Raw genomic sequence first — 22,895 nt, 5'->3', positions numbered from 1 at the left:
GGTGCGCACGCAGCGGGAAGGGGGCCATCGGGACCGGCGACGCGGAGAAGAACGCCGAAGTCGCCCCTCAGCGCCCCCAGCCCGGGTGAGCCGGGCGGCCGCAGGGGCAGAGGCCGCTCGGGCTGGAGGAGGTCTGCGTCGGGGTGCAGCCGGGCGGGGCGCCGGCCCGTGGAGAGGGCGCAGCTTCCAAAGAGGGAAGTGAGTGGAGCCCCAGGAAAGAAGAATAATGCTGAGTGGGCCAAACCCTCAGGGGCTGCTTTTTAAAGCCGGGGGGGACGTCTGTCCCTGCTGCACGGGGCTCAGACGGAGCACACTTGGGGTGCTCTGGGGAGTCAGTCTGGCACGGCGCACCCTCTGCGACACCATTCACCAGCACACACTGCCGGGTCCACATTGCTCGTGGGCATTCGACCTCGAACCTGGGATCTGATACATTCTCATTAAACGAATCTAAAAGGCCATTAGGCAGCCATCTGGGGGCGAGCTCTACGCACCTGCGCAGCGTCTGTTTACTCCTATGGAGGAAGTAATACATAGTCTCCATAAAGAGCTCGGCAGACAAGGGGTGGGGTGGGCTTTTTCATGAAAGGAGCCGAAATGACCACCTGACGGAGGAAAGAGCCTTCTCTGGTCATCCTCACCTTCGTGGAGCGTCCCTGAGCCCCACCCCCCCACCCCACCCCCGGGGCGCTAGGTGTGCCCCAGGGCAAGAGGAGGCGCTGAGGAATCTGGTGACCCCTACCCTGGGGGTGTGATCACACCTCCCCTCTCCGCCCGCTCAGCACTGTCAAGCCAGGGCAGACATTGGTTACACGTTACAGAGTCAGCATGTAGCTGCTGCCCGTGGTAAAGGTAATACCTACCCTGCAAAAATCATGAGCTAGGAAACCGCATTACAGGGAAAAACCCTGTGGTCTCTGCACAACTTGCTGGTATGCGGGCTGGCTCCCTTCGAGTGGGCTGTGGGTGTGAGTGCATAAGAACAAGCAGCGCTGCCACCGTTTTTAATACCCGTTTAATGGGTGTAATCACGCAATTTTACAGCCTATTTTTAAAACGAGATCATAAATACCCACGTCATTAAAGTTTTCAAGACCATCCCTTCTCAAAGATGCAAGAGGGAGAACAGCTTATAAAGATGAAGGTGGGAGTTCCCGTTCTGGCACATCAGAAACAAATCTGACGAGGAACCATGAGGTTGCGAGTTCGATCCCTGGCCTCGCTCCGTGGGTTAGGGATCTGGCGTTGCCGTGAGCTGTGGGGTAGGTCACAGACTCGGCTCGGATCTGGCTTTGCTGTGGCCCTGGCGTAGGCCAGAGGCTACCGTTCCATTTGGACCCCTAGCCGGGGAACCTCCATATGCCGTGGGTGTGGCCCCAAAAGGACAAAAAAGACAATAAATAAATAAAGATGAAGGTGAAACCAAATTGAAAGGAAAAAAAAAGGGTTGTCTAAGCCGGAGAAAGCAACAAAGGGAAAGAGTAAAATGTCAAGGGATTTATGAGATTGGTTTTCAATTCTAAGATCCAGACTCACGGAAAGAGTGGAAATGACTCGGGTCACGGGCAGATCTGTGGACACGGGCACGGCCACGGGTCAAAGACTGGGCCACCGGGCATGGATTTATAATGCTGAGAATCAGAACTCCCGGCCCCATCGCCTCAATGCCTTCCTTCCTTCCAGCCAAGTAGTATCTGCACTAATAGTAGTATCTGCACCAATAGAAAGAACTCCCGGCCCCATCGCCTCAATGCCTTCCTTCCTTTCAGCCGAGTAGCATCTGCACTAACAGTAGCATCTGCACTAACAGTAGCATCTGCACCAATAGATGCCACTGCCTTCGGGGGTGCAAGAACCCTGATCCTCTTTACCAATAATTTAATACGACTTTGGTTTAACTGCAAGGAAAAGGAATGATTTTTAGGATCATTACTATATATTGACAATATCCTATTACTAGGAGCGGCCACTTTTTTCTTTTCCTTTTTTTTTTTTTTTTTTTTTGGTCTTTTGTCTTTTGAGGGCCACACCCACAGCATATGAAGGTTCCCAGGCTAGGGGTCGAATTGGAGCTGTAGCCGCCAGTCTACACCACAGCCACAGCAACGGGAGATCCAAGCCGCATCTGCGACCTACACCACAGCTCACGGCAACACCAGATCCTTAACCCACCGAGTGAGGCCAGGGATCGAACCTGCAACCTCATGGTTCCTACTCAGGTTCGTTAACCACTGAGCCACAAAGGGAACTCCAAGAGTTGCCACTTAATGAGCCCTCACTGTGTGCCGAGCACTAAGAGGTGCATTTTTCACAGCTGCCGCTTCATTCCCCCTGCATGCAACCCCAGGAAGGGCAGCATAACCCTCTTACAGTGGAGGAAGCTGAGCCCCGGGGGTGTTAGGTCAGCATCTGAAAATTAAGTAGAATGCCCAAGGTCATGCCCCACCCACATCCCCTCAGCTTTCTTACTGTTAAAAGCACTATTTCTTGCGAAGGGCTCTAGTGAGATGTCACAGACACACAATAAGCTGCACTTTTAATGTTTTTCTATTTTGTCCGCCCTGTGGCCTATGGAGTTCCCGGACCAGGAATCGAACCTGTGTCCCAACACTCCTAAGTTGCTGCTATCCCATTGCGCCACAGCGGGAACTCCAAGCTGTGCTTACTTAAAAGGTACAATTTGATGAGTTCTGATGTATGTACCTGAGACACGCTCACCACAGTCAGAGAGTAAAGCTCTCCCTCAGCCCCAAAGCCTACCCCGGACCTCAGAATCAGGCTGGCAGCTGCATATCTGTGGCCTGTCACAATCCGTGAGTCCGAATGTTCTAGCATCTTCTCGAAGTGGAATCCCACAGAATGCATGAGAATGCATGGTTCTGTCTGTCAGCCTCACCACCAAGGGTTATTCCACAGTGATAAGCACGCACGCGGGAATCGCTGTAGGATCTCTCTCTCTCTCTCTCTCACACACACACACACACACACACACACACACACACACGCATCCACACACGCATGCACACACCCATGTTTTCGCAGCTCTCCCCAGGGGTGAGGTCACACAGGCACGTTCGTCTATTCAAACCCCAACCCAGTCAACAGAGGCCCCAGAAGGACCACATTTTCTTAGAAGTTCAGACACTGACAGCTCTGTGGTCACAAGTGGACAGGAGTTTCTGGCTTCTCTGACCCAGCAGATACAAATGCTCTGGTCCTTGAGGCGGAGCACTGAGCAGAGCGACGGCCACCGCGGGGACAAGCCCCTGCTCGGACCCGAGGTCGGCCGCGGGCCTGCCCTCGACGCTCCCGTGAGCCGAGCCTGCCCCGGCAGAGGCGGCTCTGTTCGCTGCGCCGAGCACGGTCGTCCTGGGACAAGAGGGACGTCTAGTTAGATCACCGTCCCTCTGACGGTTTCCCCACTTGGCGCATTAGCACCCAAGGTTCCAGTCTTTCAACCTTGCGGATATATTTAAGGTCTCAAGTTCTGTTCTTGGTCCATAGCTAACCAGTCCAAGTACGACTGGGCGCCGCCACGCTGTGCACACGTGGAGTCGGGCTCCCAGAGCGTTTTCATCAGCCAGGGGGCTGCAGCTTTTTTTTTTTAATTGGGAGTCAATGAACTGATTTATATGGACACTCAGAAGCTGTATCATGCAGAGCGGACCACTCCGCATGACCAGGGTGGCCTCTCCCTGGGGGCAGCTGCAGGGAGTTACCACGTGATGGTCTGGTCACGTGATGGCCGTGGGCTGCATGACCCCGCTCCAAGAGTGCCTCAGTAAACATCCCCGGATGGCAGGCATCTGGCTGATTCTGACTCACTTCTCTATGGTTTTCTGTATTTAAGTTCCTTTTTACACTGAGCATTTATTGGTTTTTCCTCAGAAAAGAAACCAATTTTCTTTTTAAAAAAGATACAATCCCTGGAAGTTCCTGTTGTGGCTCCACGGTAACGAGCCCGACTAACATCCATGAGGATGCCGGTTCGATCCCTGGCCTTGCTCGGTAGATCAAAGGATCCAGCGTTGACATGAGCTGTGGTGTAGGTCGCAGACATGCCTTGGATCCCGCATTGCTGTGGCTGTGGTGGAGGCCTACAGCTACAGCTCCGATTCGACCCCTAACCTGGAAACGTCCATATGCCTCAAGTGTGGCCCTGAAAAGCAAAAAAAAAAAAAGAGAGAGAGAGAGAGAGAATCCCTGATCTGGGAATTCGATATGCTGTGGGGCAGCCAAAAAAAGAAAAAAGCAAAAAAAAAAGGAAACAAAACCATTAAAAAATGAAGGCATCAACAAATAAGAAAAATAGGCAAATTGATCTTCAAATAAATTAAAAATTTTATGTATCAAAAGGTACTTATCAACAGAGTAAAAAGGCTCCCACAAAATGGGAGAAAAGGCTTGAAAATCACGCATCTAATAAGACACCTAGAAGAACAGGAAACTCATAAAAATCAACGAGAAGAAAAACACCCGGATCTAAGAATGGGCAGAGGACTTGAATAGTCATTTGTCTGAGGAAGACATACAAACGGCCAACGAGCACACGAAAAGATGCTCCAAGTCACTAATCACTAGACAAATGCAAATCAAGACTCCATGAGATACCATCTCACACCCACCGGGATGGCCACTATTGCAAAACCAACCCCGGAGTTCCCGTCATGGCACAGAGGAAACAAATCCGACTAGGAACCTTGAGGTTGCAGGTTCGATCCCTGGCCTTGCTCCGTGGGTTAAGGATCCAGCGTTGCCGTGAGCTGTGGTGTAGGTTGCAGACGAGGCTCGGATCTGGCGTTGCTGTGGCTGTAGGGCAGACCAGCGGCTATATCTCTGATACGACCCCTAGCCTGGGAATTTCCATATGCTGTGGGCACGGCCCTAAAAAGCCCAAAAAAACCAAAAAACAAAAAACCCCAAACAGAAAATAACAAGTCATGGTGAGGATGCAAAGAAGGTGAAACCCTTGTGCCTATTAATGGGCATGCGAAATGCTGCAGAAATCAGTATAGAGGTTCCTCAAAAAATTAAAAATATAGTTACCCTATAAAGTTACCACATGATGCAGCAATTCTACTTCGGGGCTACACTCTCAAGAACTGGAAGCAGGGCCTTGAAGGGCTATTTGTACACCCGTATCCACAGCAGCATCACTCACAGCAGCCAGAGGCGGAAGCCACCCGTGTCCATGGATGGACGACTGGATAAGCAAAACTCGGTCCAACAGTACCAGAGACGAAGAGGCAGCCTTAGGAAGGAAGGAGGGGAGTTCCTGTCGTGGCACAGTGGTTAACGAATCCAACTAGGAACCATGAGGTTGCGGGTTCGATCCCTGGCCTTGCTCCGTGGGTTAAGGATCTGCCGTTGCTGTGAGCTGTGGTGTAGGTCGCAGATGAGGCTTGGATCCCGTGTTGCTGTGGCTCTGGTCTAGGCTGGCAGCTACAGCTCTGACTGGACCCCTAGCCTGGGAACCTCCATATGCCGTGGGAGCGGCCCTAGAAAAGGCAAAAAGTCAAAAAAAAAAGGAGGTTCTGACACCTGCTGCAACATGGATGAACTGGCTTATTTCACTGAGGATGTGATGCTCAGTGAAATAAGCCAGTCACAAAAAGGAGAAATAGAGCGGGAGGCCACTTCCTTAGAGGAGGTTCCTGAAGCGGAAGCGGGGACAGTTTCGGGTTGGGAAAACGAGTTCTAAAGACAGATGGAGTGACAACAGTGGCACAGCAATATGAATGTGCTTAAGGCCCCTGAGCTGTCCTCTTCAAGATGGTTAAGGTGGTAAAGTTTTCTGTGTATTTTACCCAATTTTAAAAGTGGGAGGAAAAAATGAACGAGCGCTGTGGCATCAACGTGGAGGAATTTCCAAGGGGCATTTGTGGAACGAATAAAGCAAGATGCAGGACAGTGTGTAAAAACAAGTAAACAAAAGCAGAGCACTGTAACAGAGGCGTTAAACTCGCAGGCTGCTGCTGAAGTCCCAAGTCCTCTTGCAACCCTGCAAGAACGCTCCCGAGGCTGCAATTTGTTTATTAAACAAACATAAAAGTTTAAAAATCTATAATGGGGGGGTGGCTTGCACAAAAACAGGACAAGTCTTCCCCTGGAAACAACCACAACCCTGCTGGTCTTTCAAGGGGGAGACTGGTCCCTGGAGCCCTGCACGGGCCTGGAGCCCTGCCACGGGGTGGCCACTTCCGGGCCTTTCTGAATCGAGGGATGGGCTCCCGCACACTGAGCTGAGGCAACGCCTACCCCGGAGGCCAAGGCCACAGCTCTTTTTCACCATCAAGGGATAAGGATAGCCCTTTGTGTTGTCATTTCTAACCTCAAACAAGCCACAAAAACAGCAGTGGTGGAAACAAGATGCACGAGTGTATTAAATGGCCCGTGAGAGCCGTCCTCTGAGAAGGACGGACCGTGGCTACTTTAAAACATGCTGGGAGGAGAAGTCCACAGTTTCTTGGAACAAGGAACAGAGACGAGAAAGGAACAGAGACTACCGGTTTTACTTTTTTTTCTTTTTTCTTTTTTTTTTTTTTTGTTGTCTTTTTCCTCCTGCAGCATATGGAGGTTCCCAGGCCAGGGATCGAATCAGAGCTGCAGCTGCGGGCCTACACCACAGGCACAGCCACGTGGGATCCCGAGCCTGGGTCTGGGACCTACACCACAGATTGCAGCGATGCAGCATCGAACCCACATCCTCGGGGATCCTAGTTGGGTTACTGCTGAGCCACGACGGGAACTCAAGTTTTACTTTTTAAAGGGAGTGGGACACTAGGAATTTCGGGCCCAGGCACCTGGGCAGCTCGAGCCGGACGCTCTGGGCAACAGTCTGCCACCTCCTGGGGGTGAGAGCCGCAGAGCGGGGAAACCAGGCTGAGAAGTGCAGACGCCTTCAGAGTCATGTCAGGGAATGACGCTGACCTCGGACGGTCCTTTTTCCTCCCCAAGGAGGGCATTAATTCTGAGCACATCTCTCCCGCGATTTCCGAAGGCAGTCAACACACAGTCGTGTGAGAAGAAGCAGGGCAGGCAGGGCCTCACGGAGGAGGTGACCTGCAGAGCCTGCTGCCTCCGCAAGGCACTGACAGCAACTTCTTTCCAGAAGTTCCGTCTTTGGGGGCTGGATTTCCAGCAGGGCTCTGTCAGAGGCCCTCGTCCACGCCACTGATGGAAGAGTGAGCCTGGGCTTCGCGACCACACCGCCGCTGGGCCGAGATGTGTCTCAGCTCAAGCCGGAGCGGCTGGACGGTCCTTCTCACCCAGGGCAGCGACGGTGGCCCGGCGGGCCCAGGACGCCAGCTCCCCAGGCCGGCGGGGCTGGAGGAGGCTTCACACCAGCTCGGGGAGAGGCCGGGAGGACGGAGCGGCCTCGGCAGAGCGCCGAGGGGTGGCAGGTCCACCGGCCCCCGATCGGGAAGAGGGCCGCACGGCCACACGCAGCCAGGCCGTGCGAGGGCCCCTTCCACAATCCCACAGAAGCAACACGCCCAGGGCACCAAGGGCACGTGATGTGTGCTGGTTAATTTTAAGGGTCAGCGTGACCGAGCCACGGCTGCCCCGCCAGCCGGCCGCACGACCCGCGTGTGTCTGCGAGGAGACGACCGTGTCGGTCAGCAGGTGAGGCGGCCTCGGCCAGCCCGCCCAGAGCTGGTCTAGAGGACGGGAGGGGCTTCTGTCCGCGGACTCTGAGCTCGGACCCTGGTCCTCCGCCCCCAGACTCGGACTGGAACCGGGAGTCCCGCCATCGCCTCCCCTGGGTCTGAACCCAGCCTCCATAACCACGTGGCCAACTCCTTAGGATACACATGGATTACACGCACGAGAGCGCGCACACGCACGCACACACGCGTGCACACTGACAAACCCCAGGCCAAACGGCAAAGCAGATGTACAAACACAAGATAGGGCTCTCTAGAGAAACCAGCAGAGTGTGTGTCACCACGCATTATGCATACAAGTGCTCAAACCAGCGAGAATGAAACAGTGGGGGTTAAGAAATGGAAACGAAGCTATTTCCCGCCATGGAAAGAAAGGAACGTTCAAGGCAGAGCGTTTCAGCCACCATCTGATACGAGCATTCCAGAGGGAGAGGCGGAGCTTCCCTTTTTCCCCATAGAGGTGCCCTGCGGTTCCAGCACCGTTTGCGTTAAAGCCCATTCCTTCCTGATCAAATGACTTTGGCACCTCTGCTGTTTCTTTTTTAATCAAGTTTATTGAGGTATGATTTATACACAGTAAAATGCACTCTCTTTAACTGTACAGTTTGCTGACTTGGGGCAAACGCACACTGTAATTAAGGTACAAAACATTCCCACGTCCCCCAAAGTTCCCTCCCCCTCCCCTCACGCCCAGCTCCAGGCAGCTACCAATGTGTGTTCGTCCTACGGCTCTGCCTCTTCTAGAATGTCACATCAAGGAAATGACTCGGGAAGCGGGCTTCCTTCATTTAGCAAGACGCTTTTGAGATCTGTCCAGGTTGTGGCCTGTATCACCACGGTGCGGCATTCCACGACACGGATGGACCACTGTGCATCCACTTAGCAGCTGATGAACGTCGCAGTTCTCTTTTCTGACTATTTTGAATAGAATCAATATCAATTTTCTGTGCATACAGATATGTATCTCTTTTTTTTGGCCACACCCATGGCATATGGAAGTTCCCAGGGCAGGGACTGAATCCGAGCCACAGCTGTAGCGACACCAGATCCTTAACCCACTGTGCCAGACCGGGGATTGAACCTACATCACTGCAGAGACAACGCTAGATCCTTAACCTGCTGTGACACAGCAGGAACTCCTTTCTTTGCAGACAGACTAGTTTGTTTGTTTGTTTTTAATGCTGAGATGTTCAAAAAGTCAGAAAAGATGTATTAAAAAATATCAAGCAGATTTTTCACCCCCTGGAGGGTTCTATAAAATCCGTAACAGATGTTCCATAATGAAAGCTTAGTGACTCTATTTAAAGACCAATCAAACATAGCAAATGATATACAAATCTTAGATTATCAACAATTTTTCAATCATAAAATTTCATGGGCCCAAGTGATTAGAGCAAGTTTGTAAGACACAAAGTTAATACACAAAAGTCAACCATCTTCCCAGGTATCAGCGGTGAACAAGCGGAGTCTGAAATTAAAAACACAATTTCATGTAGCACTTCCCCAAGTGAAACAATGTATAAGATCTCTATGAGGAAAAGCACCAGATTCTGATGAATGAAATGACACAGACCAAGCAGAGAGAGTTCACGGCCAACACGCCCAAGGACCGGGACACTCAACAACCTCAAGGTGTCAGTTCTTCCCAACTTAATCTGCAGACTAACCCAGCCCCAACACCAGCAGGTGCCTTTGTAGATATAAGCAAACTGTTTCTCCAGTTTCGAGCGATGAGAGACCCAGAACAGCCCCCACAGCACGGAAGGGGATCAAAGCTGGAGGACTGATGTTATCCAACATCCAACCCTGGCGGTAAAGCTACAGTAACCCAGACGGTGTGGGACTGGCCAAGGCACAGGGACACAGATCAACGGAACAGAATGCAGAGCCCAGAAACAGACCCCCAGAAACACAGTCAGCTTCTTATTGTTATTTTTTTATGACTGCACCTGTGACAGAGGGAAGGAAGGTCCCAGGCCAGGGACTGAATCCCTGGATCCCCTACAGCTGCGGTAACACCAGAGCCTTTCAGCCATGGTGCCGGGCCGGGAAATGGAACCCGAGCTGCTGCAGTCCGTTCTTAACCCGCTGTGGCACAGCGGGAACTCCGCAGTCAACTTATTTTTAACCAAGGAGCAAAAGCAATACAATGGAACGAAGACAGTCTGTCTCCTCAAGGAATGATGCTGGATCAAATGGACATCCACATGCTAAAAAAAAAAAGACCTCGACATAGACCTTATTCTCTTCACAAAAACTAACGTGAAATGGGCAACAGACCCGACCGTAAAACACAAAACCAGAGCAAAACTCCTAGACGGTAACGACACAGGAGAAAAACTGAATGACCCTGTGTACAATGATGCCCTGAGGGACGACAGCCAAGACACTCTTCCTCAATGAATCGCTGGCCACACAAAGATCTGTACAAGAATGTTCACTGCGCTCCATGCAAAATAGCGACCAACTGACACCAACCCGGCCGCCCACCAACAAGTGAATGAATAAACAAACGGTGGTGTGCTCTTCCGTGGAAAAGTACGCGGCAACTAAAGAGGAATGAACTACTGATGATACTCACGGCAATCCATGCAACGGCATGGATGGATCTCACAGACAGTACACGAAACGAAGGACTCAGATACCAAAGAGTACATGCACATCGCATGCTTTCACGTATAGGAAGTTTTTAAAAGGCAAAAATAGCAGCAGAAACTAGGGACTGCAAGGGACAGGAGGCAATTTGGGTCACGGAAATATTCCATTACCTTGTTTACTGTGGGAGTTACGCAGGTGGAAAAATCTGGCCACATTCGTGGAATTTTACACTTAAAATGTGTGCATTTTATTGCATGTCGATTACACCTCGATAATTTCACTTCCAGAGGGGCAGTGGGAGCCGTCTTATCAAGTCCATCTCCAGAAGCTAGAACATCTCAGCAGACCACCATGAACTAACTAGCAGTCGCCAATTTCTGTCACCCCGGATAAAAACACCAGCATCGAGCCCCACAAAGGTATTTAGAGACTGGGAAGAAAAGCAAAGGGATTGTGAGGCCAGATCCAGGCTCTGCTGCGTGGCCTGGGTGTGACTTGAAGTCTGAGTTTCAAGTCTTAACCTGTAAAACAAGCACATGCATGGTCTTCCTGCAAATAAGAGCTAATGAGAGGACGACCATGAGGAAACAGCAGCTAAGTGCTTTGTAAAATAACAAAGCACATTCCTTTTTTTTTTTTTTTTTTTTCTTTTTTGGCATTTCTAGGGCCGCTCCTGCGGCATATGGAGGTTCCCAGGCTAGGGGTCTAATCGGAGCTGTAGCCGCCGGCCTACGCCAGAGCCACAGCCACACCAGATCCGAGCTGCGTCTGTGACCTACACCACAACTCACGGCAATGCCAGATCCTTAACCCACTGAGGGAGGCCAGGGATCGAACCCGCAACCTCATGGTTCCTTGTCGGATTCGTTAACCACTGAACCACCACGGGAACTCCAAGCACGTTCTTTAGACTATACCACTGGCTTTGTTTATCTTTCTGTTTCATTGGGTCCTTGAATGTTTGAATCATACAAATAAATACATTATCTTTATTATTACTCATGCTTTCCACCAATTAATTTTATGATAACGACAGAGGGCTGTTATAAGGCCTTGCATATCTTAATTTCTTTAATCTGCACAGTAACTGTGATAAAGTTGGCCAAACAGCCAGGCGACTGGCCCAAGCATACACAGCTCCAACTGTGCAGAGTGGCATCTGAACAACCGATTTAAGAGCTTCGGCATTCCCGTCGGGGCCCAGCGGTCAATGAACCCGATAGCATCCATGAGGACGTGGGTTCAATCCCTGGCCTCACTCAGTGTGTTAAGGATCCGGCGTGGCCGTGAGCTGTGGTGACGGTCACAGACGCGGCTCGGATCCCGAATTGTTGTGTCTGTGGTGTAGGCCGGCAGCTGTGGCTCCGAGTGGACTCCAAGCCTCTACGGTAAATACTTAATGCAGATTCGGTTGGCTTTTCTAGACACTCGAATTTTTATTACCTCGATTTCTGAGAGAATTTGCTTCTCCTTGCCCAAATAACCAACTTCTGAGCATTAAATCAAGTGACACAACCTTCGTGCAGAAGTCCAAGAATGTCTCAAGATTGATTTATTTATGCTACTGGCAAAGAGACCAGAAACTACCTATTTCTTTTCCAGCTTTGCAAACAGTGTATAAGGCAAATAACTCACTGCGGTTCCCATCACTGCAGTCAAGAGAAATCGGAAAAGTTTACTAGTGGCCTCAACATTGACCCTCTGCAATTGCCGCTTTGGTGCTGGATTAAAACCCCCAGTGTAAGGCAGATTTTCTCTTCGTGCCATCGGCACTGGAGTTTGTTTGCTTAGAAAATTACTTCTCTTGTACTCAGTTAATCCCGAGAACTAAATCTGACAGTGTATCCAAATAAAAACAAGTAAGAAATGGTCACATTGACGAGAAGGAAAGGATGAGGCCCGTCCCAGAAGACCTGACGGGGACGGAGGCCCGCTGTGGCCTTTGGAGTAAAGTAATTTCCCGAAGAGCTGGCCCCCAGCACAGAGGGGACATCTGCTCACACGGTGTCCTGGTCACGGGTCTGGAAGCCCCGTCAGTGTCGCACGCGGAGACAGAATGTTCGGGAGGCATCCCAGGCCCACATTCCCAAACCAGAGCCCACGTTCCTGGGAGACGGGGATCACGTGCATTACAGCTTCCGCATTCCTCACGAGACTAGGATACGTGCTGTGTGGTATCTGACTCTGGCATCTGAACAACTCGTAGCGCACAATGAAGGCAACTCAAAGAAAGTATGTCTCAGGAAAACGATGATAAAGTTCACCACGGAGTTGCAGTTGTGGCGCAGCAGAAACACACCCCAACGAGGGTCCACCAGGAGGCAGGTTCGATTCCTGGCTGCGTTCAGTGGGTTACGGATCTGGCGTTGCCGTGAGCTGTGGTGTAGGTCACAGATGCTGCTTGGATCCCACATGGCTGTGGCTGCGGTGTAGGCCGGCAGCCGTAGCTCCAATGCGACCCCTAGCCTGGAAACTTCCATATGCTGCAGGTGCAGCCCTAAAAAGCAAATAGAATAGAATAGAATCAAACATTTAAAAAAATAAAGTTCCCCATGATGAGCTTAAGAACCTGCTTAGGTTTACCTTCAAAGTACATGCAGACTCTGACCTCCCTCAGCCGCTCCATCGACCTGCCTCGTTTACCAACTCCCGCCCCCACCAGGCCCTGGTCCAAGCGACCACCAGCTCTCACCTGCATGACTGCAATAGTTCCCAACCTGGTCTCCCTGCCTCTGTGCTCGAACCCAAAAAATCCACTTTCGATCCAGGAGCCGTGGCTCTTCTGCCCGGAGTCAGATCATGTCACAGCTCGGCTGAAAACCCTCCAATCACTGGAGTCCAACAGCTCCCCACTTCCAGTCCTTACAATGGCGTATGACAAGCCCTGCAGGACTGGGGTCCCACACTCGCATCCCCCCCCACCCCCCTGCTCCCCGTCATCACTGGCCCTCTCCAGCCACAGTGGCCTCCTTGCTGTTCATCAGCTGCACGGACCAGGCTCCCGCGGCCCGGCCGGTGTTCACCAGCCCTGGCTGGGCTACTCACACCAGGGATCCTGCAGCTCAACCCAGCACCTCCCCTGGTCTCTGCACAAAGCTCGCCTCTCCGGTGAGGGCCTCCCTGATTGCTCCCCATCCTTTTTCTCCTCGTCATTTGGCATCACCTCCAATAGCATATATTCACGGGTGGATCCGCTCATTTCTATCTGCACTAGACTATAAACTTTGGCAGGGAGCTACCTGAATCTTCAAAGGCTACAAACAGTGCAGCAGGTGTGCAATAAAGAGCCGTCATGCTGGGGAGCTCCCGTCATGGCTCGACAGGTTATGAACCTGACTAGGATCCATGAAGATGCAGGTTCAATCCCTGACCTTGCTCAATGAGTTAATGATCCGGCATTGCCGTGAGCTATGGTTTAGGTTGCGGTTGTGGCTCAGATCCTGCATTGCTGTGGCAGCTGCAGCTCTGATTCGCCCCCTAGCCTGGGAACCTCCATAAGCCACAAGCGCAGCCCTTTAAAAAAAAAAAAAAAAGCCAAAAAAGAGTTATGCTGGAGTTTCCATTGTGACTCAGCAGGTTAAGAACCCAACACAGCGTCTCTGAGGAAGCAGGTTCGATCCCCGGCCTCGCTGAGTGGGTTACGGATTCGGCTTGGCTGCAAGCTGTGGAGTAGTTCACCGATGGCCTCAGCTGTAGCTCCAATTCGACCCCTAGCCTGGGAACTTCCCTATGTCAACAGTGTGGCCCGTAAAAAAGAAAAAAAAGAGTTGTTATGCTAACAAAAACATAAACATGACTGACCTGACGTCATCATTTCTGAAATTGGCTGAGAGTAATCGTAATACTTTTCTCACTACTTCTGAGTATGTTTTAAAATTCCGGCATAACAAGTTAAAAGAAAAGCAAAAAAGCTAAAGAAAGCACCCAATCTCTGATCTGCGACCACAGCCGAGAGACAGGATACGGAGAACAATGACAATAGCAGAGAGGAAATAAGGTGGAGAGAGCTTCCCCTGATAAGAAAGAGTGCCTGCGGGGTATCTAGCCACACACAGGCAAGAGCCTGGCCCCTTCTTCCATCAGAGTCCGAAGCTTACTGCTCTGCCTTTATTTTGATCAACGTTACTCACTCAGTTAAAGGATTAAGTCCTTCCAGGAGCTGAATGCAAAACTAGCCCTGGACCTTTCCTTCCCTTTACCCACTTGCATCTTTCTCCAGCCTTCTTTTTGGCTGAATCTTCCGGTGTCACCACCCAGCTCTAAGTCAGAGCCTTGGGTGATAACGTGGGCTCAGCCTGGGCATCACCTATCGACTTCCCAGCACGGTGGCGAGCGGCAGCCTTTCCTCCTTCAAACCACCACGCCTCCTCCAAACAGGCACATCATCATTCTAATTAGAGCCATATTCGATGTTTACAGAAATTATGGTCATTGTGCACAGGCTATTCACGGCTGCGCCTGGCAGTACACACAATTATTTTTCCTTCCTACACAACGGCTTGTTTTCCCTGGAACTCGCTAACAGTCTTCTGTTTTCACTTGCTGTGTTTTCTGTGTACTTATCATGAAGACAGCCCCGATTGGGCCGGCCGCCTAAATTTTCTCTCCAGTGGTTTCAGCGCTTCAGGCGCCAGGCACTTTCATCTTCGCCTTTCTCTCCAAGGAGGTCTTAACACTCAGGCCACGAGATACCTGCCTCCATGCCCGCTGCCGAGCCGCTCCATCGCATCTGGCAGACTCTTTTCACCTCTCTCTGAGGCTCATTCTGCCTCCTCCAGCTCTCTTTCCAGATTCACCACCTCATTTGGGGAGAGTAGCAGGCCAGTCATTTCCGTAAAATACATGAAAGGCAAATGTTTGGAGCGTGTGTGAAAATATCTTTATTCTATCCTCCACCTGCGTCTAAAATTCAAGGTGGAAAACGGTTTCCTTCAGAATTTTGAAAGCAATGTTCTCATCTCCCAGCGTCCAATCTTCCTGCAGCTGGGTCCACTTTGCTTCATTCTGCGATGACCTGTTGGTGGCCTACTTTAGTTCTTTCTCTTGAAGATAAAACAATCTTCTTTGTCCTAGAGTTCTAAAATGTCACCACAACGTGTCTTGGGGCAGTTGGGCACGTCTCTGTGTCCACTTGAACGCTCACTATCCAAATTTGGGAACAGACAGCTTCAGATGTACTTTCTTTTTTCCTTCTTCTTTTTTTTTTTTTTTAAGGGCTGCACCCGTGGCATATGGAAGTTCCCAGGCTAGGGGTTGAATTGGAGCTGCAGCTGCCAGCCTACACCCCAGCCACAGCAACCCTGGATCCCAGACACGTCTGCAGCCTACACCACAGCTGGTGATCACACCGGATCCTTAACCGGCTGAGCGAGGCCAGGGATCGAACCTGCGTCCTCATGGACTCTAGTCGGGTTCTTAACCCGCTGAGCCACAATCGGAACTCCCAGATGTACTTTCGAATAACCTCCTTGCTTCCCAAACTCTCACTAAGCACTGTCAACGCCGGGAATCCCTCACTGCGCAGACTTGCTCCCCACGCTGAACATCCAACCTGGGAACGGGAGGGACAAAGAAAGTGAGGGACACCGGCATTTTCACCCAGGGTGCTGGCCACTCGGTGGGCCCCTTCGATGCAGAAAGTTTTGGTTCTAGGAAATCACCTTACCTCATTTTGTGGATGATTTTATTCCGTTTTATTTCTTGCTGAAACTCTTATTATTCAGCTGCCAATTGCCTAATCTGATTTTTTTTAATAACTCTATGTCAATATTTTTGTTACTCAGAGACATTCCATTCATGTGACTTTCCTCCTAATGAGTTCTGTTTGAGCTTTAATTACTTGATTGACTCTGTTTTTCCAGTGTATATATACATATATTTTTTTGTCTTTTTATCTTTTCTACGGCTGCACCCGCCGCATATGGAGGTTCCCAGGCCAGGGGTCGAATCAAAGCTGCAGCCACCAGCGTACGCCAGACCCACAGCAATGCGGGACCTGAGCAGCGTCCACAACCTACACCACAGCTCACAGCAACGCTGGATCCTTAACCCATGGAGCAAGGCCAGGGATTGAACCCGTGACCTCATGGTTCCTAGTCGGATTCATTAACCATTGTGCTACAATGGGAACTCCCCTAATCTGATTCTTAAATTTTCTTCTCATTTTCCATTTCCTTGTTTTTCTGTTCTATTTCTTGAGTTCTCAACTTTTTCACCCATTGAGTTTATTTCTTCCACTGTATTTTTAATATCCATGAGCTATTATTATTTGGTTTTTCGAATACTCCTATAAAAAAAGCATCTTGTTCTTGTCTCTTGCATGAAATATTTTCTATATCCATGTGCGTGTATTAATTAGTGACCTTTTTTTTTTTTTTTTTTTTTTTGCTTTTTAGGGCCACACCCATGGCATGTGGAGGTTCCCAGGCTAGGGGTGGAATTGAAGCTACAGCTGCCGGCCTGCGTCACAGCCACTGCACCACGGGATCTGAGCCATGACTGTGACCTACACACAGCTCACCACAACGCTGAACCCCCAACCCACGGAGCGAGACCAGGGATCGAACCCGCACCCTCATGGATACTAGACAGACGTATTTCTGTTACGCCACAACGGGAACGCCCCAGAGTGCTTTTTAAGTTTTCGTCTTGCACACTCTATATGAAACAGTGTGTGTCAGAATCTCTATCTTCCAAATCAGAGGTTTCCTCCCTTGTCCTCAGTTATTTGTTCCCAGCCAAGGTTAGGGGCTTAAAAGAACTGGGAAGCTTTGGACCTTAGAAGAGGGTTATTAATGACAAGCTTCATTAGTGAGGGATCCAGCTGGGCCTCCTTCCTGGGGACCCCCCGATGTCACTATTGTTAGGTCCTTTCTCAGGCTGCTCCCTTTCCCCAAAGACTCTTCCATTCTCCTGCCTGGGAGGAAAAGGCCCAGCTGGGAGTGTTCTGGGGCCCCGCAGACCCCATTTGGGTCACCCTCTCCTGTCCTGTCCAGCGGTCTCCTCCCTCCCCCAATCCCTACAGCGGGGTTTCCTCCTCCTCTCGGAAATACGTTCTCAAGTTCTCTGGACTGTTAGAGAAACCACCACCTTGGCCGACTACAGGAAGTCCTGAATTAGTCACTTATCATTAAGCACATCTGTGAAAGGACTGGCGAACCATCAGCCCTGGCTGCGGCCACAGACCCTTTGAGTAGCTGTGAAACGAACCACTACTTTCTGAAGAAAAAGAGAAAAAAAAAAAAAATCTAAAAAGAGAAACGAATGGTGTACATTGAAAAAAAGTTATAAACTAGCAGCAACTGTTTCGGTATTACCATTCACCTGTCTCTTACCCAGGCACGGCACTTCAACCTTGAGATCTGTTCTAGAAGAGAATCCCTCCCCAGCGTTGTCGGCACCTGTGCAGGTAGGACGGTAAGCGGCGTTTCCACCATCGGTGGTCAACCCCCCACCCCGACCCCGACCCCAAGCCCGTGCTTCTCTTGGGCCACCATCCTCTCCTGCGGGCGCTTCCCGGGATTCCACCTCCATACAATTCTTCCTCCACGAGGGCACACCTCATGTGCGATGGCCCACAAACCCTGCCAATTCTCTAGGGCTAAAAATGCCATGCGTTTTAGCCCCTTCCTCCTCCAAACCTGCTCTAGCGTTCCTGAACGCAGGTGCCAGGCGGCCCTCAGAACCCAGGGGAGAGGTCGATTCCTTTTGCCTTTTCCTTCCCCTTTCCTCACATCCCACAAAGTGCCACCACACTGTGGGTTCTGTGGTTCATTTCAACCCAGTACGCGTGCCCTTCCCGGCCCACACCCGCTCCGACGGTACTCAGTCCCCTCTCCATCTCCCTACGCCCTGGGTCCATCCTCCGTTCTCACTGCTGTTGCTTCTCCAAAACACATCCTCACATCCCACCCCAAACCTTGATGCCTCCTCACCCAAAGGATAAAAGTCCGAACTTCCTGGCAGAGAGTGCAAGGCCCCTCAGCCAGAAAGCTCTTTCCGGCCCTGCCTTGACTTCCACTCTAACACCCTGTCCTACAACGAACACGGGTTCTCCCTGCCTCTCTCCACTGCCTATGGTGCCTTCCCTTCCCTCCACACACCCTGCCGCCTCCAACCTGGAATGTTCTCCCTAAGCTTCACCTGTCTCTCAAGGCCCAACTTATACATCACCTGGACCGTGGAAAACTTCTCCAACACCAAGAAATACATCTAGCTGCTCCCTCTTTCTTCACCCTTTGTAAACACCTAGCTGACAGCGCTAATCACATGGTTTTCTCGTCAGGCTATAACCCTATTACCAGCGTCCAGCCCAACCTGGCACCTTACAAATGATGACAGGCTCAATGTTTGCTCAGATGATGAAGTGGGCGCATGCTGAGTAACAGCAAACCGTGCTGCTGGCCTGAAAATATCAGCCTAAGTCTTATAAAGCAACTGGCAAGAAAATTCAACATCTATGCAATTCAATGCAGGCACTCTCTAAATCCTCAGCAGTGCTCCCCTCACCTAAAACATTTCCTAGGTGTGAGCTGACAGTTTGATGGCAATCATGTTGCAATCTACGTGTATCAAATCAACCCTTGCTCATCTTCAACTTACACAATGTTCTGTCAACGATAACTTCAAGGTTTAAAATTTTCTTAATAGCTCCTTTTTCACACAGCTAACTCACAGTCCCAGCACTCGCTGTTCACAGAGAAGAGCAAATCGGTTTCCCGGTTCCGGGGCAGATGGGGACCAGCTGAGCCGTGTCCTAGCCGCCAGCTACCTGAACCCACACTCTAGGGGACAGTACCCTTAAAGATGCGATTGCATCCGCTCCCCAATCCACATTCTCATTCAGGCCGGGTCTCCCGAGTCTCACCAGCGTCGGATTATAAAATAAATAATTCAATAATCACGGAAACACTACGGCTTGTTGTGCCCCAGCCAGACAGAACCTCGGCTCCAGCTAACGGTTTGCCAGTGGTGTCCTGGTGGCCAGAAGCCCAAATAGAAGATATAAGTCCTGCTGTTAGCGACTAATGCATGGCTTCCTTGCGCTGTTTCTGGAGCAAAGGGTCATCTGAGTGGTACTCTTCCAGGACCCGCCTGCAACCGCCGGGTCTGCAGCTACTAGTCAGCGCGACGGGGAAATCAGGGCACCGGGTTGGGGGTCTCCCCCTGCAAGAAGCTGGTGGAGAGACGTGAGAGTCCGGGGAGCCGCGCCACGGGCTCTCCGGAATACTCCCGTGCAGCCCAAGGGGAGGCTGACGAGCGTGCCAGGATCCCCGCCGCCCCTCCCGCGGGGCCGATGCCGGGCGCCCAGCGGCGGGCGGGGACCGGCCCCGACGGCCGCAGCTGACCGCAGCCTGGACCCTGCCGCGGGTGGGCGGCGCGGCCGGCCCCCACGCCCCGTCCAGGTCTCCCTCATCCTCGCCAGGACTGGGGCTCAGAGACGGTGCCAGCCGGGCCAAGGTCACACAGCGACGGCGCGGGGCTTGGCCCGGGGCCCCGCCGGACCTGCCCAGGCGCCCGAGGCGCAGGACTTGCCCCGGGCCGCCGGGACCCCCGCTCCCCGCCCCTCGCCTCACTTCGCCCCGTGCCCCTCATTTCGTCCTGCGCCCCTGACTCACCTCGCGCGCCCCTCGCCTCTCCTCGCCTCGCCTCTCCTCGCACGGCTGCCCGGACCGCAGCAGCCTTGGGACCAGCAGACCCTCCCAAGGCCGCCCCTCCGCCGGCCCCGCCCTCGGCGCCGGCGCCCCGCCTCTTGCTCCTCGTCTCGCGAGAAGTCGGGGCCCGCGGAGGGGCCTCGAAGACAGAGGAGCGCCCCTCTCGACGCGCCTGCGCCCTCCGCACCGCCCGGGCCTCCCCAGCCAGTGCCATGTGGCGCCGTATTTACGGCCAGGAGCGGCCCCGCCCCCTGCCTCGGGGAGCCCCGCCCCTTTCCCAGCAGCCAATCGCGTGCTGCCTGGCTCCCGAGGCCAGCGCGGCGTTGCAGCCCCTCGGGGCCCGCGGGCCGGCACTTGAGCCGCGCCTTCTGTCTACCCGACCCGTTTGCGAGCACAGATTGCCTGCACTGGATCCTGATGCCAGGCCTTTGGGCTTGACGTGCGGTCTTGGGCAAGAACTGAACGTCTCTGAGGTTGTCTCCGAGTCCATCCGTGGGGTGGTGACTTCGTCCTGCAGGGAGTTAGTGAGGCCCAGATGAGAAGGTGCGTGTAAAGCGCTGAGCAAGATGCCTGATGCGTCGTCAGCACTCCCATCGCGGTTCTTACTATTGCTGATGTTTTTTTTAGTTGTGGTAAAATACACATAACATAAAATTTGCCATTTTAACCATTTTTAAGTGTACCGAGGGGCATTAAGGACATTCGCGTTTTGTGCAACCATTTCCACTGTCGACAGAAGTTTTTCGGTCTGTGTTCTGCATTCAGAGGCACTCAATTAATGTTTCCGCTAGGCCTGCAATTCCCCATGTATGCCGTGAAATGGGCCTGCAGAGAGCGTTGGGGGTGACCCCTTGGTAAGATCAAAGGGTTCTCTGGTCAAATAAGAGTGCGACAAAGGAAATAAAGCTTTAAGTGTTTAATTGCAGCCAGACTTCTGAGACCCTTGGCCAGGATAATGCATGTAAATAGTAAAGAATTTCCCTGAGTTGCCCGAGCCCAGCTCCTGGGTGTGTTGCTAAAGGTGTGTTTGATTAAATAGATGTTCACGTGTCCAGGAGCCAGAATCTCTCACTGCAAAAGCTTCTTGGGGATGTGAACAAAGCACCGATGCTATTGGGTGAGTGCCGGGACTGGGCTCTGGAAGCAGGGCCAGGGTCTCAGCTGACAGGACCTGGAGCTGTGATAAGGACCACTGTTCCCTGGGGAGAGACGGAAGGGGAAGCAGCTTTGGAATGGGGCCGGGCCGCTTTGCGGTGATGAAATGTTTTGGAACCAGACAGAGGTGGCGGTCACACAGTATTGTGAATGTATTAAGTGCCACTGAAGAGTTCCCTTTAAAAGGACTGATTTTCTGTTATGTCAATTTCACTTCTGTTAAAAAACAGTTTTTATATTAGCAACCTACGTTTTTATTTACCCTCTTTGAAATCGTTACCTCTTACCTCCTTCTTCACAGATAGGGTAGCAGAGGCTCAGAGAAGTTAAGCAATTAGCCAAAGACACACAGCTGTGTAAGAGGCAGAGCTGGGACCAGTAGGCAGATTTGGGGCTCCAGAGGCAGAGTGCCACTGCACTCCAGTGACTTCCTTGCTGGGCAGGGACCTGCTAGGAGAGATCTGACCATCTCTGTCCTGGAGAGCCCCTGCCACGTCTGTTGTGACTTTCATCTCCTCCCCTCTTCCAGTGCCCGAGCTTCTTCAAGCTGGTGGACCCTGGCTGGCCATCTTTCCCCACAGCCCCTTCATGGGCTGCCACCCACCTCAGGGACCCTGGACCTCTGTGCAAAGGCTATAGCCTGCCCGGAGCTGACCACAGCCTGCCCAGGGCTGACGACAGCCCTGCCCCGGTCTCCATGTTTTGGCTTGAGTTATCACCATGTCCCATACTGACTGCAACTATTTCTGCTTTCATAACCAGTGTTGCAACAGAAAAAAAAGATAGAAATAACTGTGGCTTGGGCCAGGAAATGTCAGCTTCCCCTGTGAGGGGCGGCTGGGAGATTCGGATGACTTCTCGGTGCGGAGTCCTTGTGATCATCAACAGAGTAAGGAAAAAAGAAGGAAGAGAATTGCAAATTCAACTCACCTTCTTTGCAGGTGATTAAAAAACAAAACCTGAGAGAATGGACAAGATGAACCCTCCTGATTCATCTGAGCTCATGCACTCTCCGCCCCACCCCAGTCCTGTTGCCTGGTTTCTTTTTCAGATGGCTTGGGGGGGGGTAACGCAGGAGGGGTGGGAACCTGCCCGCCCAGACTCTGAGGTCACACCCAGCAGCGGTGTGACGGGGGCAGGTCTTCCAGCCTCTCTGAGCTTCAGTATCCTTATCTGTGCGAGGCTGGAAATCACGACCCTGCCTCCTACGGCGGTTACACATAATGAGAGAGGTGATGTCTGCAAAGTGCCAGCCCCAGCGGCATTTTTGCAGGCAGACCAGCTGGGAAGCGCTGGGTGCTCCAAGGAGGACGATGGTGCCTTAGGCTCAGGTGGTGGTAGGACAGGAGAGGGGGAGAGGACGCGAGAGAGGTTTGGGGAAGGGTGGATGGAATGGAGAGGGTAGGCTGGTGGAGGGAGAAGGGGAGAGAGAGAGGGACTGAGGGGGAGGCCCGCACCCCTGTGCCCAGAGAACACTTTGGGAGCAGATTTTGTGAGCTTGGAGTTCTGCATCTGCATAGTGACAGCACACCCACTGGGGACACAGTTGGATGTTTGCTTTTTTTTTTTTTTTTTGTCTTTTTAGGGCTGCACCCAAGACATATGGAAGTTCCCAGGCTAGGGGTTGAACCTGAGGCATCAGCTTACACCACAGCCATAGTCCAATCTGTGTCTGCAACCTACACCACAGTTTACAGCAACACCTGATCCTTATAACCCACTGATCGAGGCCAGGCATCGAACCTGCATCCTCATGGATGCTAGTCAGGTTCATTTCCGCTGAACCAGATGGGACCTCCTGGATGTTTGGGCTTGAACTCAG

At 51.9% G+C, this 22,895-nt stretch overlaps 2 protein-coding genes across 3 annotated transcripts in view; one reads left to right on the top strand and one right to left on the bottom strand.

Moving 5' to 3' along the window:
• Window positions 1-19,991, bottom strand: part of CHST12 (carbohydrate sulfotransferase 12) — an 83,970-nt gene extending 63,979 nt beyond the window's left edge. For both annotated transcript variants that reach the window (XR_014839963.1, XM_021085992.2), the window contains exon 1: window positions 19,883-19,991. The gene's annotated coding sequence lies outside the window, so the exon portion shown is untranslated. The remainder of the gene's footprint in view (window positions 1-19,882) is intronic.
• Window positions 19,992-20,240: 249 nt separating this feature from the next.
• SNX8 (sorting nexin 8) overlaps window positions 20,241-22,895 on the top strand; it is a 144,362-nt gene continuing 141,707 nt past the window's right edge. The window contains exon 1 of the mRNA XM_085016346.1: window positions 20,241-20,461. Coding sequence (XP_084872472.1) covers window positions 20,454-20,461 — 8 coding nt within the window. The 5' untranslated portion in view covers window positions 20,241-20,453. The remainder of the gene's footprint in view (window positions 20,462-22,895) is intronic.

This window comes from Sus scrofa, chromosome 3, assembly GCF_054392235.1.
Source record: "Sus scrofa isolate SSC_HxYL_T2T_F1_AM1 chromosome 3, Sscrofa_HxYL_maternal_Yorkshire_Landrace_v2.0, whole genome shotgun sequence".
Classification (NCBI taxonomy): Eukaryota; Metazoa; Chordata; class Mammalia; order Artiodactyla; family Suidae; genus Sus; species Sus scrofa.
Note: the sequence above shows the minus strand (reverse complement) of the source record. Positions and strands in the feature narration are given on the sequence as shown.